This window comes from Podarcis cretensis, assembly GCF_951804945.1.
Source record: "Podarcis cretensis genome assembly, chromosome: 9".
Classification (NCBI taxonomy): Eukaryota; Metazoa; Chordata; class Lepidosauria; order Squamata; family Lacertidae; genus Podarcis; species Podarcis cretensis.
The window spans coordinates 51,922,822-51,935,973 of NC_137178.1; the positions used below are offsets into that span (position 1 = coordinate 51,922,822).

The 13,152-nt window shown below is 41.5% G+C and overlaps 1 protein-coding gene across 1 annotated transcript in view; it reads right to left on the reverse strand.

Moving 5' to 3' along the window:
* The window catches only part of DCTD (dCMP deaminase), a 28,651-nt gene extending 22,771 nt beyond the window's left edge, over nucleotides 1–5,880 (reverse strand). The window contains exon 1 of the mRNA XM_079991460.1: nucleotides 5,680–5,880. Within this exon, the coding sequence (XP_079847586.1) occupies nucleotides 5,680–5,777 (98 nt within the window). The 5' untranslated portion in view covers nucleotides 5,778–5,880. The remainder of the gene's footprint in view (nucleotides 1–5,679) is intronic.
* Between the last annotated feature and the right edge of the window lie 7,272 nt (nucleotides 5,881–13,152).

The following is a 13,152-nucleotide window of genomic DNA, read 5'->3' on the forward strand; positions in this document are numbered from 1 at the left end:
CTTTGGTAGTCTGCCATCTTTTGTAACATTTTGGCTTTGTGACTTATCCATGTTAGTTGATATGACCCCATTCATATCTCCCATCATAATGATGTTATCATAGTCCAGATAATCCAGCAGTCTCATGCAGCTTCTTGTAAAATTCTGATTTCCCCTCGTTTGGTGCATAAATTCCTAATATCAAGATCTTCTCTCCTTGATGTTGTATCTCAATTGCTAAAATTCTTCCATATTCATCTTTAAATAAAAGTTTAGGTGACAGGCTCTCTTTTGCATATATCACCACCCCTCTCTTCTTTACTCTATCTGAAGATATAAATTCCTGGCCAAGTCTTTTATTTATTAACACTTTTCTGTGGAGCCTAATCATGTGAGTTTCTTGTAGGCAAATAATATCCAATTGTTCCTTTTTTAATATGTGGAAAATTTTCCTCCTTTTTTCTGGAATATTACAGCCATTTATATTCCAACTCAAAAGTTGCAGAGACATCCTGAATAAATCTGGTGCAGGTACCGCTGGTGCTCCAGGCCCAGAGGGTGATTCAATTCCTTTTTGAAGGTCCTCTCCGTATGCAGTCAAAAATTTATCTCTATCTTCCAATGTTCTGATTTTGACCTTCTTCCCTCTAAAAGTGAAGGATAATCCTTGGGGGAACTCCTACCTGAAGATAATTGAATTGCTCCTCAACAATCTAACCAATTCGAGGTAGCCAGATCTAAGGTCCAGCAGTTGTTTAGGAATATCCTTGTAAATTTCAATTCTTTTGTCCGAAATGTCCAGTGACTTTCCGTAGTGTAGGCCCAAAATCTTATCCCTTTCCTCCTTTGATCTCAATATTATCAAACAGTCTCTGGGTTTCTCTTTCTTTATAAGTCTTCCAAGCCTTAAAGCTGATACGATTTTAAAGTCCTTTTCCTCTAAGTTCCAAAACTTGGAAAGTTCTTTAGTCAAAAACTCAGCTAAGTTGCCTTCTTCCACTTCTGGTATCGACCTTATCCTTAAGTTACTCTCCCGATTCCGCAGTTCTGTCATAGAAAGATAAGTCTGATGTTCATCTACTTGTTTACGGAGTGGTCTTACCTCTTGTTCCAAAATTCCAAGTCTTTGACTAGTATCCTTGGCCAATTTCCGATTTTCTGCTATGGCCCCCGTCAATTCTCCAATTGCTTGTGCGTTCTGTGATACTTGTCCAGTTAGTCTATTTAAACATTCTGTGTTTTGATCAATTTTAGCTGTTTGCTCATCAGCTTTCTTATCCAAAGATTCCACTCTCTTATCCAGAGATTCCAATTTTTCATAAATTTTCTCTAAAATAGAAGCAGTTGCTCCTGAGGCCATATCCTCCAATTATAATTGCTCAATTTCTTCCTCCCCTGCTTTTGGCAGAGAAGCAGCTTTTTCCTCTGAAGGCAAAGTAGGTACAGATGATCTACGTGCCTGGGAAGCTGCGGTTAAAGTTGTGAAAGTTGTTTGTCTGGTTCTTAGTCCCTTTTTTCTAGCGCCACTCATTCCAGAGTTATCTAAGAGTCAAGGTCAAGCTGAGTTGTTCCCATGAGAAAACAACAGCCCAGATGGTAACAGTCAAGCAGGAGGCCGGGAAAAGGAAAGTAAAATAATGTCACTGCTGTAAATCCAAAATCCTCTAGGGGGAGCTTAAAATGTCTTTAGGGAAGAGATCAATTCTAGTAAAATTGTTAAAATCAAGTTTTAAGTCCAGGAACCTTCAATAACAGGTTTTAAGCAGAGTTAGTATTAGCGCCACATTGTTTCAAACAGAGCATACTGGTATTTCAGATGATGCTTCAGAGTAGCAAGTCCAAACTCCCTCAGATTGTTGCAATTTTTGATTCAAAGTAACCAAATCTGCAAACTGACAGCTCAGTTACTCAGGCAGCTCCAGCACCTGGGTTTCTTACTCAAATTATATTTCCAAATAGAAGAAAGGTATCACGATGCAAGTATAGAACATAAGATCAAATGCTTAGAATCCTTATTCGCTTACAGAAAAGGTTCAGTGGTTGCTTAGATCAATTAGGTTAAAAGTTCTTTCTTTACCTCCACTCCTCCAGCTCTTTGCTTTGAAGTTCAATGACAGCGGAAGACGGACTTCCTGTTTTTCGTCGCTCCGCTTTCAGCCAAATTCAATAGATTTTAGTCTCCAATTTAATAAAGTCCTTCTTTACTCACGGGTTGTTGCTTTTCCACATCAGAAAGTTTCAGGAAAAAAGGTCAGCGCTCACCGGCAGCAGCAGCGCGGCTTCACTCCGTAGCTTGTGAAACGACCCACAGCGCCGCTACCCCCTCCCCGTTCCGGAGCCCCTTACGGGGTTCCTTCAACGTTTCAGGGGTTGCTTCCAGCGCCCGCCGGGTCCCGAGACCACAGGCTTTTACTGCCTGTGGGTTTCCGAAGTGGGTCTCCGCTTCGCCGTAGCGGACGACCCGTTTCCCACGGAGCTTCCCCTTCACCGAAGGAAGAGGACCGCCATTGCCGTTCGCGCCGCCTCCGGAAGTCGCTTTTGGCAATAATCAGTCCCGCCTGACACCATCAGAACATAATTTTTCTTCCTGAAATGCACTGAGAGTTGCATCCACAACACTGTTATTTTGGTGCTTTTTATGCCTGTGTCTCTGGGAGAACATCACAGCAAAGCTAGCTCAAAGAGCTATTTAGGGAATACCTAAATGATATATTTTAAGATAATTCTGTATATTAGTAGTGCCCCTAATTTTGCAGCATCACTGTGAAGTACAGTCTCATAAAGTTCCCCTGTAGATTTATTTTATAGCCCAGATATCCTCTATTCTTCTTTATGTTATACATTTTTATTTCCTCAGCTACCCTTCATCTGTATCATCCCTTACTATGCATCCAAGCAAGGAGCTTCAATTATATTTTTGCCATTGGTGCCTTTGCTCATGTACTTCACATATTCTGCCACTCACATTCACAGTCAACTTCTTGCATATCTTTTATACACTGTTATTCTAAATCTCTTTCCCTTTTTAACATCCATGATGCCTACTGACAGTATTTCCTCAGACCAAGAGACAACAAACCCCTGCAACATTTGAAAAGGTGGTTCAGCTTGTGTGGAGCAGGGCATATTGTTTTCAAAAATATGAATATTAAAAGTCCCTTCAGACGACCATTGCCTACTCAACACAAAATTACACATACACACACAGGCATTTTAAAATGCTTCAACACTTCCACCATGACACACACACACACACACACACACACATATATATATATATACTGTATGGAGCATCAGTTACATGACAGGCGGGACCAGCAATGAAATGTTGCAACGCAGAGTGCTTCCTGTTCCAGCCACCCATCCACCAATACCCTTTTAATGATAAGGTAAAGGTAAAGGTACCCCTGCCCGTACGGGCCAGTCGTGTCCGACTCTAGGGTTGTGCGCCCATCTCACTCAAGAGGCCGGGGGCCAGCGCTGTCTGCAGACACTTCCGGGTCACGTGGCCAGCGTGACAAGCTGCATCTGGCGAGCCAGCGCAGCACACGGAACGCTGTTTACCTTCCCGCTATAAAGTGGTCCCTATTTATCTACTTGCACCCGGGGGTGCTTTCGAACTGCTAGGTTGGCAGGCGCTGGGACCGAGCAACGGGACCGCACCCCGCCGCGGGGATTCGAACCGCCGACCTGACGATCGGCAAGTCCTAGTTTTACCCACAGCACCATCCTTGTCCCTCCTTTTAATGATAGCCCGTCCCTTATACTGGGCAGAGACCACTTATCACTTCTGAGGCCCCTAATCATGATAAAATTTAAAAACGATGACACATGAAAACAAAATATTTTTAATTCCATAATATGACAAATATTTTTAATTCCATAATATGACAAAATCTCCATCACTTAGCAAAAAGAAATATATGTGTCTTTTACCAAATCACATCTCTTATTTGCTGAAATTTGCAGCTCTCAGCTGAGAGAAAGCATCACATTTTGGTACGGTGCACATAAAAACATATCACAAAATTTACCAATGGAAGAAAAAGAAGTGCTGGCAAGAGCACTTACTGAATTTTGTCCTAGCCACTTTAAGGCATCACTCAGTTGGCACCTCAATATACTCCCTTTATCTTCATTCTTTTATATCAAGGGAGCAGTGTTAGAAACTGAGATATGAAAGCTAGGAGCTAAATGGCACCTTAAGCCTAGGTTATGGGCGCAACAACGGGATGTCTAGGCACGCTTCTTTCATAACAAGAATACAGAACTGAAAATGTATGAACTGCAGCTAAAATATTATGTTCATTTTTCACATGGTCTCTAGTTCTTCCTCTGCCCACTCCCCTAATATTCTTATGAGGGTCTCTACTCCAGTATTCAGAGTGTGGCTGGAAGTGAGGAGGCAGAAAAGGTCCTCCTTTCCTTCCTCTGCAGTTTTCTAGGCGCAGTACTGCACCCAGAGCTCAGAAACTGCTTGCACTAATGAAATTCCATCACAAAACACACCTAAGAACAATGGGAGTTTTGAACGCTGCAAGGGAGCCATCTCTCTTGAACCACACATTGGGCAAAACAATCCTGCATTGTTAGGGGGTTGGATCAGATGACCCTTGTGGCCCCTTCCAACTCTACAAGTCTACGATTCTACCCATCACCATGGTCTGCGAAAGACTGCCGCTACATATTCCCGACAGTCTACTGAAGTTTCATTCACTACGCTGGCTGTGGATACATGAGCGAGGAATGGAAACCAGACTATACCAGACAGGAACATAGGCAAGAGAGTTGTGAGAACAAAAGGCAAAGGGTACAGAATTTCTAAACCAGAACCAGTTGGAAAGAATCCTTTCAGTCCCCATTAACTCACTTACAATTATTATTATTATTACTATATTATTATTATTAATGATTTTCAGTTTTATACATTTCAATAATTTTACAATCATTTTAACATTTCAAAACTCGGCCTCCTTCCCCCTTTCTGTGGTTCCTTAAATTTATTTTTAAAGTATTTTCTGCATCTACAGTTGGCATCACCATCAGAACCACTACTTAACTAGAAGCAGCCATTGCTTCTTTCCTGCTCTGCCCCTTTATCTACTCTGACTGCGGATACAAACTGGTTTGCCAAAGTGACTTTATAAAGCGACTTACAGGCTATCTGCGTTAAGCAAGGTTGGCTCTGTGCAATAATAAGACATCACCGCATGGGCAGGGAAACCCACGACAGAGACGGAAGTAAGCTGAATTGCCTTCAGAAACATGTGATTAGAAAAGAAAGAAGTTTCTAACCAGAAACATTTTTTAAAAACTTATTTATACAGCCGATTGAAACGACAGGATAGCCCGTTCAGAGACGCGGCAATCCCATATCCATTTACCTGAACTCTGTGGGACTTGCATATAAGCAGGAAAAGAGCTCGTTACATAAATCAAGAAAAGATTCAGACGGAAGTTCAAGGGGTTGGGAAACGAGGGAATAAAAGGAAAGTTTCCAAATTCCACGGAAGGGGATCAATGAGCAGACGTGTGAGGGGGGGGGGATGTTTTTCCAAGTCACTTTCCCCTCCTTGCAAAAAATCCCCATAAAAGCGGGCGAGAGGAAAGAGATTTTTCTAAGCAAGCCATTCCTTATGCCTGGAGGGAGAAGCAAGGAAAGAAAGTTATGAGGAGGGAGACCCACCACCGTGCGCCTACCCATTCAGGCAGCTGGCCTGCGTCTGAACCCCACCATTCATCTCGCTGCTGTCTGAGGCAGGGACAACGTCACGGCCCCGGGGAAACGCCGGCTCCATGCTGGACACGTCCGCTTTACAATTTGGCGCCAAAACAGAAGCTCGGGGAGGAGGAGGAGACTTGAAACCACGCGCATTGATAACTTTTCCGAGGCCGCTCCGCGCTTTCTCTGCCCGAAAGCGCGCGGCGACTCAAGGAGCGGATGGACAAAAGTCGAAGCGCTCCAAAAAATTTAGTCCGGACTAGGACTACATTTCCCACGATGCATTGCCCTCCGCGTCGGAGGGGGGATTGTGAACCACGGAACTCCTGGCATGCTGGACGTTGTAGTCCTCAGGGGCAGCGGGCGCTCAAACTTAGTGAATCAAATCGCCTAAAGTGGACGCGGTTTTTCTTTGCAAGGCAAGGCCTCGTTTCAGTGGTGCTCACGCTGCGTTGTTCAGCAAATGCTGGGCGTGCCTTGTTTTAGGGGTGTCCTGCCCGTGTATCTTTGTTGTCTCCGTAATGTTCATCTTTCAGAGCATCGCAGCTTAGTAATTTGTTTTCAGCAAATTCAGAAAAGTGTGGTCCTGTGTATGTGTGTTCCTTAAACTCCTCACCCTGTTGTATAATTCCATCACTGACTGCCCTTTAATGTAAGTGTGCAACAGGTTGGCTTAAAATGAACATGTTTACGTAATAAAAAAAGTCACTGTTGGGTTCTTATGGAACAGGAGCTGGCAGCATTTAATGTGCAACATAAATGGAGCTGGAATGATTCCTCCTCCCCACCACGCTTTTCCCTCTGAAACGTACGTTCTTAAAATACTTGCCACACACTGACTGTCCCAATGTACAATAGTTTTTCTTACATTAGTGACTGTTATGAAAATAAATAAATCAACTGTTATAAATACTGGTCTGAGTGTATACTGAGCTGGTCCACCCTATCTGTATTGATTATTGTACATTTAATGACTAGCAGTAAGTATAGATATCTGAATCAATCTACCGAGGAACAACTTTTCTCGATATTTATTAATCCATTTTTATATTTCTACAACCCTAGTGTTATAATTATATTTTATACGGGAATATCTGCTGTACTTGAAAGATGTGCAGTGTAATTTCCAATTTTTTTTATTTCAGGAGCCAAAACACCTCTGAAATGTCTAAGTCTCTAAGATTTGTAAAAAATACATTTAGACACTTTTAGGAACTTTTAGGAACTTTAAAACAACATTCTACAGTATTCGTTTTGATTGTCCTTTCAAAATTACTAACAGCCTTTTACCATCTCACTAACACTAAGCTCATAAATTGGTTTATGATGGCATGACATTAATTCGTTGCTAATAAGTTTTGAATTTCTCTGGGATAGTCAAACCTGAACCAGGTTTAATAGCTCAGGCTGTGGCTAAGCTCATGCATTCTTGTCCTTGCTTTTGTTTCTGACACAACTGGAGCCTTCAGGGTTATGTTAGAGTAAACTGTGTTGGCCTCGTATCATATTGTTACAAGTTTGTGGGTGCCCTCACCAGGGCCGTCTTTAGCATATGCGCCGCCAGTGTGCAAAGATCCACCCAGCACCCCCAAATTTAGTTTAGCCCCCAAATTCACTTTTATTATGCTTATGTCACTATTATCGTTTGATAAATAGCACTCATGCCTGCATGGCTCCAAAAGGAGATTTTTTGTGTTTTTTGTTTAAAACCAGCTTTTCAAAAGAAGCCAAATAACGCATTGGAGTTGGTACAAAGACTCCACGCATGTGCTTACGGTTGTAGGGAGGTGTCTGAAAGATGAGACGGATGGGCATTGTGCGCATGCATGGGAAAGCCATCTTGGGCAGCCTTTCATTGTGGGAGCAACCTTATTCCTAGAGGAGCTGGGAGGGCACTTGCGAGCACGCATATACAAGTTCTTCTTGGGAAGGTTCCGGAGCCTGTGCACGCTCCCGTCGCTATATAGGCGCACTCTCTTTCTGTCTGTCTCTCCCTCTTTCCTGTCACTCTCCCTCCTCCCGGCTTGGGTGAGCGAGACTTTCCAAACAGGTGCCGAAGACCCCACTGCCACGTAACAGCTCAATACAATACAGTGGTACCTGTATTACATATGCTTTGGGTTACACATGCTTGAGGTTACAGACGCTTCAGGTTACAGACTCCGCTAACCCAGAAATATTACCTCAGGTTAAGAACTTTGCTTCAGGATGAGAACAGAAATCACGCGGCGGCAGCGGTAGGCCCCATTAGCTAAAGTGGTGCTTCAGGTTAAGAACAGTTTCAGGTTAAGAACGGACCTTCGGAATGGATTAAGTTCTTAATCCGAGGTACCACTGTACGCTTAGGTGGCTTAAGCAGCAGGCGCCTGGCGCCCCCCTGGCGCCCCGCCCCCCTTGTACCCCCGGGTAAAGACAGCCCTGGTCCTCACTCCCTTGGGTTTCTGAGCATCCTGACCTGCTCTAGATGCTCGGGTGCTCGTGCTTAATCAGTGATTTAACAGTGCAAAAATGCAGCCTACAGTAGTTAAGTGGAACAAAGGTACTGATGACCACTCATCAACACATCAAAGAAACATCTTTGGAGTCTGGGCAAATGAGGATTGGCAGGGTTACGGTGGCCATGACACTACATGGGGGGAAATGTGTCCTTTTGAAACAGATGTTTGGAGAAAGGGGGGGTGAGTGGAACTTCTTGGTGGGCTGGCCAAGGCAGAAGGGTTGCAGTAGTGCCTTCTGCCCATTTCCCTTTTTCTATCCACGCTGGTCTGACTGCAAGCCTAATCCCAACTTCCTGTTCCGATACAGCTGTCACATCATTGTAAGTGTGAATAGAAATACAGTGGTACCTCGGGTTACATACACTTCAGGTTACATACGCGTCAGGTTACAGACTCTGCTAACCCAGAAATAGTACCTCGGGTTAAGAAATTTGCTTCAGGATGAGAACAGAAATCGTGCTCCGGCGGTGCAGCAGCAGCAGGAGGCCCCATTAGCTAAAGTGGTGCTTCAGGTTAAGAACAATTTCAGGTTAAGAACGGACCTCCAGAACGAATTAAGTACTTAACCCGAGGTACCACTGTAGGAAAGAAGTCAAATCCCAGCGCTGTGCAAGTGAAATAAAAAGGAATAAGTTTGTGGATCAAAATTTCCCTTTCACATCTACTCTTGTAGACACTACAGTGTGGAGAATTTCAGTCTGGCTGAAGATGCTTAAGAAAAGGGATTACTGGAATGAGATGAGGTCAAGATCTTGGCTATTGCAAACCTAGCTCCTGTGTTGCTGTATGCCTAATAAACTGAATGAAACAATGGTTCTACTTGCTGCAAAAGAATATCAAATCCTACTTCCCGAATTGTCTCAAGTCCTTGGGTGATATTTCTAACTTTTAAAAGGGCAGATAATCTCTAGGTACCAGTAAGTATGCATTTGCTCTCTTTCTTTAATCACAATTCACCCTCTGTTGAAGTAGAATTTTGCCCTTAGCCTTTACAGGGGGCATGAAAAAAGCAGGGTGTTTATCACTTACAGAGAATGTCACTAGGCCGTAGTCTTTAAAGCTACCTTTAAAAGTACGGTAGATATTATCTCTGAATAACAGGTTATTGCAAAATAACTCTTAATTAAGTTCTTTGCCCTTTTCTTTCCCTTTTTTTTAAAAAAAGTCTTTAATTGTTTTGTTTTTCCTTTGCTCCAAAGAAATAAAAAGTAACTCCACCGTCTCTTTCTCTTGGTCACGGATTCTGCCAGTCATTTCTGCCAACCCCATAAAGTCAATCACTTTTGTCTGCCATTCTTCCAGTGTGGGGAGTTCTTGTGTCTTCCAATACTTTGCTAGAAGGATCCTTGCTGCTGTAGTGGCGTACATAAAAAAAGTCCTATCCCTCCTTGACACCAATTGGCCGACCATGCCCAAGAGAAATGCCTCTGGTTTCTTGTGAAAGGTACATTTAAGTACCTTCTTAATTTCATTATAGATCATTTCGCAAAAGGCTTTAATCTTTGGGCAGGTCCACCAAAGGTGAAAGAAGGTACCTTCAGTCTCGTTACATTTCCAGCATTTATTATTGGACAGATGATAAATCTTCGCAAGCTTGACTGGGGTCATGTACCACCTATAGATCATTTTCATAATATTTTCTCTTAAGGCATTACATGCCGTGAATTTAATACCGGTGGTCCATAACTGTTCCCAGTCAGCAAACATAATGTCATGACCAATGTCCTGTGCCCATTTAATCATGGCTGATTTAACTGTCTCGTCTATTGTATTCCACTTCAGCAACAAATTATACATTCTTGATACATTCTTAGTATTGGGTTCTAACAATTCTGTTTCCAATTTCGATTTCTCCACCTGGAAGCCAATTTTCCTGTCCTGTTTAAAAGTTTCTATTAATTGATAGTAATGGAGCCAATCTCGTACCTTAGACTTTAATTTCTCAAAACTCTGTAGTTTAAATTCACCACTTTCTTGTTCTAAAATTTCAGAATATTTTGGCCATTTGGATTCTATATTAAGTTTCTTCACCTCCTTAGCCTCCATAGGTGATAACCACCTAGGAGTTTTATTTTCCAACAAATCCTTGTATCGAATCCAAACATTATATAGTGCTTTCCTAATAATATGGTTTTTAAAACCCTTGTGAACTTTAACCTTGTCATACCATAAATATGCATGCCAGCCAAACCTGTTATCAAATCCTTCCAGGTCCAGAATGTCTGCATTCTCAAGAAGTAGCCAATCTTTCAATCAGCAGAAAGCTGCCGATTCATAGTACAGTCTTAAGTCCGGCAGGGCAAACCCCCCTCTTTCTTTTGCATCAGTAAGTATCTTAAATTTTATTCTGGGCTTTTTGCCCTGCCAGATAAATTTAGATATATCTTTCTGCCACTTCTTGAAACAATCTAGTTTATCCACAATTTGTAGTGTCTGAAACAAAAATAACATTCTAGGCAATACATTCATTTTGATCACTGCGATTCGGCCTAACAAGGAAAGCTTCAAGTTCGACCATATTTCTAGATCTTTCTTTACCTCTGTCCAGCATTTATCATAATTGTCTTTAAATAAATTCACATTTTTAGATGTCATGTTAATCCCCAAATATTTTACTTTCTTTGCCACCATTAACCCAGTTTCATTTTGGAATCTCTCTCTTTCAACATTTGTTAAGTTTTTTTCCAAAACTTTAGTTTTTTGTTTGTTCAACTTAAATCCTGCCACCTGACCAAAGAATTGAATTAACTCTAAAACTCTTTTTGTACTAGTGTCTGGTTCTTGTAAGGTCAATACTAGGTCATCTGCAAATGCCTTCAATTTGTAGTGTTTAGCTCCGACCTGAACTCCTTTTACCAGCTGGTCCCCCCTGATCATATTCAGCAAAACCTCCAGGACTGATATAAAAAGTAATGGGGATATTGGGCACCCCTGCCGTGTCCCTTTTTCTATGGAAAGTTCATCAATAACCACGTTATTTACAATTAGCTTTGCCTTTTGTTCAGAATATATTGCACTTATACCATTTTCAAACCTTTGGCCTACCCCCATCCCATGGAGATTCTTCTTCATGAAGTTCCAAGAAATATTATCAAAGGCTTTCTCCGCGTCCACAAAAATTAGAACTGCCTTCGTATTAATATTTACAGTTAGCAATTCCATAATGTCAGTTATGTTCCTTACATTATCTGATAAGTGTCTTCCTGGGAGAAATCCTGCCTGGTCCTTATGAATCTCTTCCATTAACACCCTCTTCAGTCTTTTTGCTAAAATGTCAGCAAATATTTTGTAATCCACATTAAGTAATGATATAGGGCGGTAGTTCTTGATCTGGGTTTTTTCAGTATCAGTCTTTGGTATAAGTGTAATAAATGCTTCTTTCCACGATTCAGGTGCCTTTTCCCCCTCTAATATTTCGTTACAAACCTCCTTAAGCGGCTGTATTAGCCATTCTTTCAATGCTTTATAATATCTGGAGGTTAGTCCATCTGGTCCTGGAGATTTCCCTAATTGCATGTTTTGAATGGCACCCTACATTTCTTGATCTGTTATTTTCTCATTTAAAATCAACATACTCTGTTGCGAAATTTTTTGTAGTCCATATTTCTTAAGAAAATCTTCTATGTCTCCTTCGTTTTCCGGCCCTTGTGCATATAATCTCCTGAAATAGCTCTGAAAGCAGTTGCTGATCTCATTTGGTTTAAAGATGTTCTTTCCGTCCACCTCCAGGCTTGTGACTGTATTTAATTTCTGTCTCTTCTTCAATTGCCATGCTAGAAGTTTCCCACATTTGTCCGCTGATTCAAATGTCCTCTGTCTCATTTGCTTAATTTTCCATTCTATCTCCTGGTTCATCAATTCCATATATTGCATCTGATAAAACTTAATTTCTCTCAGAATCTCATGAGACTTTGGTTTAGACCTCAGTTTCTTTTCTCCTTCTTTTATTTTTTCCAAAATCTTATCCTTCCTTTCATTTTGTTTCTTTCTCTTTAAAGAGTTCTGTTGTATCAGAAAACCTCGCATCACGGCCTTACTTGCGTCCCAGATCACTCTTTTCTCAACATCTGTCCTCAGATTTATCTCAAAGTAGTCCTTCAAGGTTTTTTGGGCCTTTTTGTAAATCTCCACATCTCTGAATAGGGTGTCATTCATTCTCCATCTGAAGGATCCAGCTGTTGTTAGTTTCATTTCCATCTTCACTGCGTTATGGTCGGAGCATGTCTTTGGGCAGATTTCCACCTTTTTTATCCTTGGAGCCATTCCACTAGTAGTCCATATTTGATCTATTCTTGTCCATGTCATTTGTGCCTCTGAAAAGAATGTTCCCTCTCTCTCAAGAGGGTTTCTTGTTCTCCAGATATCAATCAGGTCCATGTTTTCAGTCATTTCAAAGAAGGTCTTAGGTAGTCTCCCGTCCTTAGAGACCACCTGTCTTTGTGCTTTATCCATATTTGTAGAGACCACGCCATTCATATCTCCTAATAAAATCACCTTGTAATCCACATGATCCATTAATGTCTCATGCAATTTCTTGTAGAATTCTGCCTTCCCTTCATTTGGTGCGTAGATGCCAACTATCAGGAATTTTTCTCCTTGGATTTGTATCTCAATTGCCAAAATTCTTCCATGTTCATCTTTAAAGATCAATTTTGGAGCCAATTTTTCCTTTGCATAAATCACCACTCCTCTTTTCTTAACTTTATCTGATGAAATAAATTCCTGTCCTAATCTTTTATTTATAAGTAATCTTCTATGTGCCCTTGTCACGTGGGTTTCTTGTAGACATATCAAATCCAATTGTTCTCTTTTCAAGATGTGAAAAACCTCACGCCTTTTTCTGGGAAGGTTCAGTCCATTACAGTTCCAGGTTAAAAATTGCAGAGACATTGTTAATTAGTTACCTCCAGCTGCTCCCTGCAGCTGTTCTTCTTCCGTTGGTGACTTCAGTCC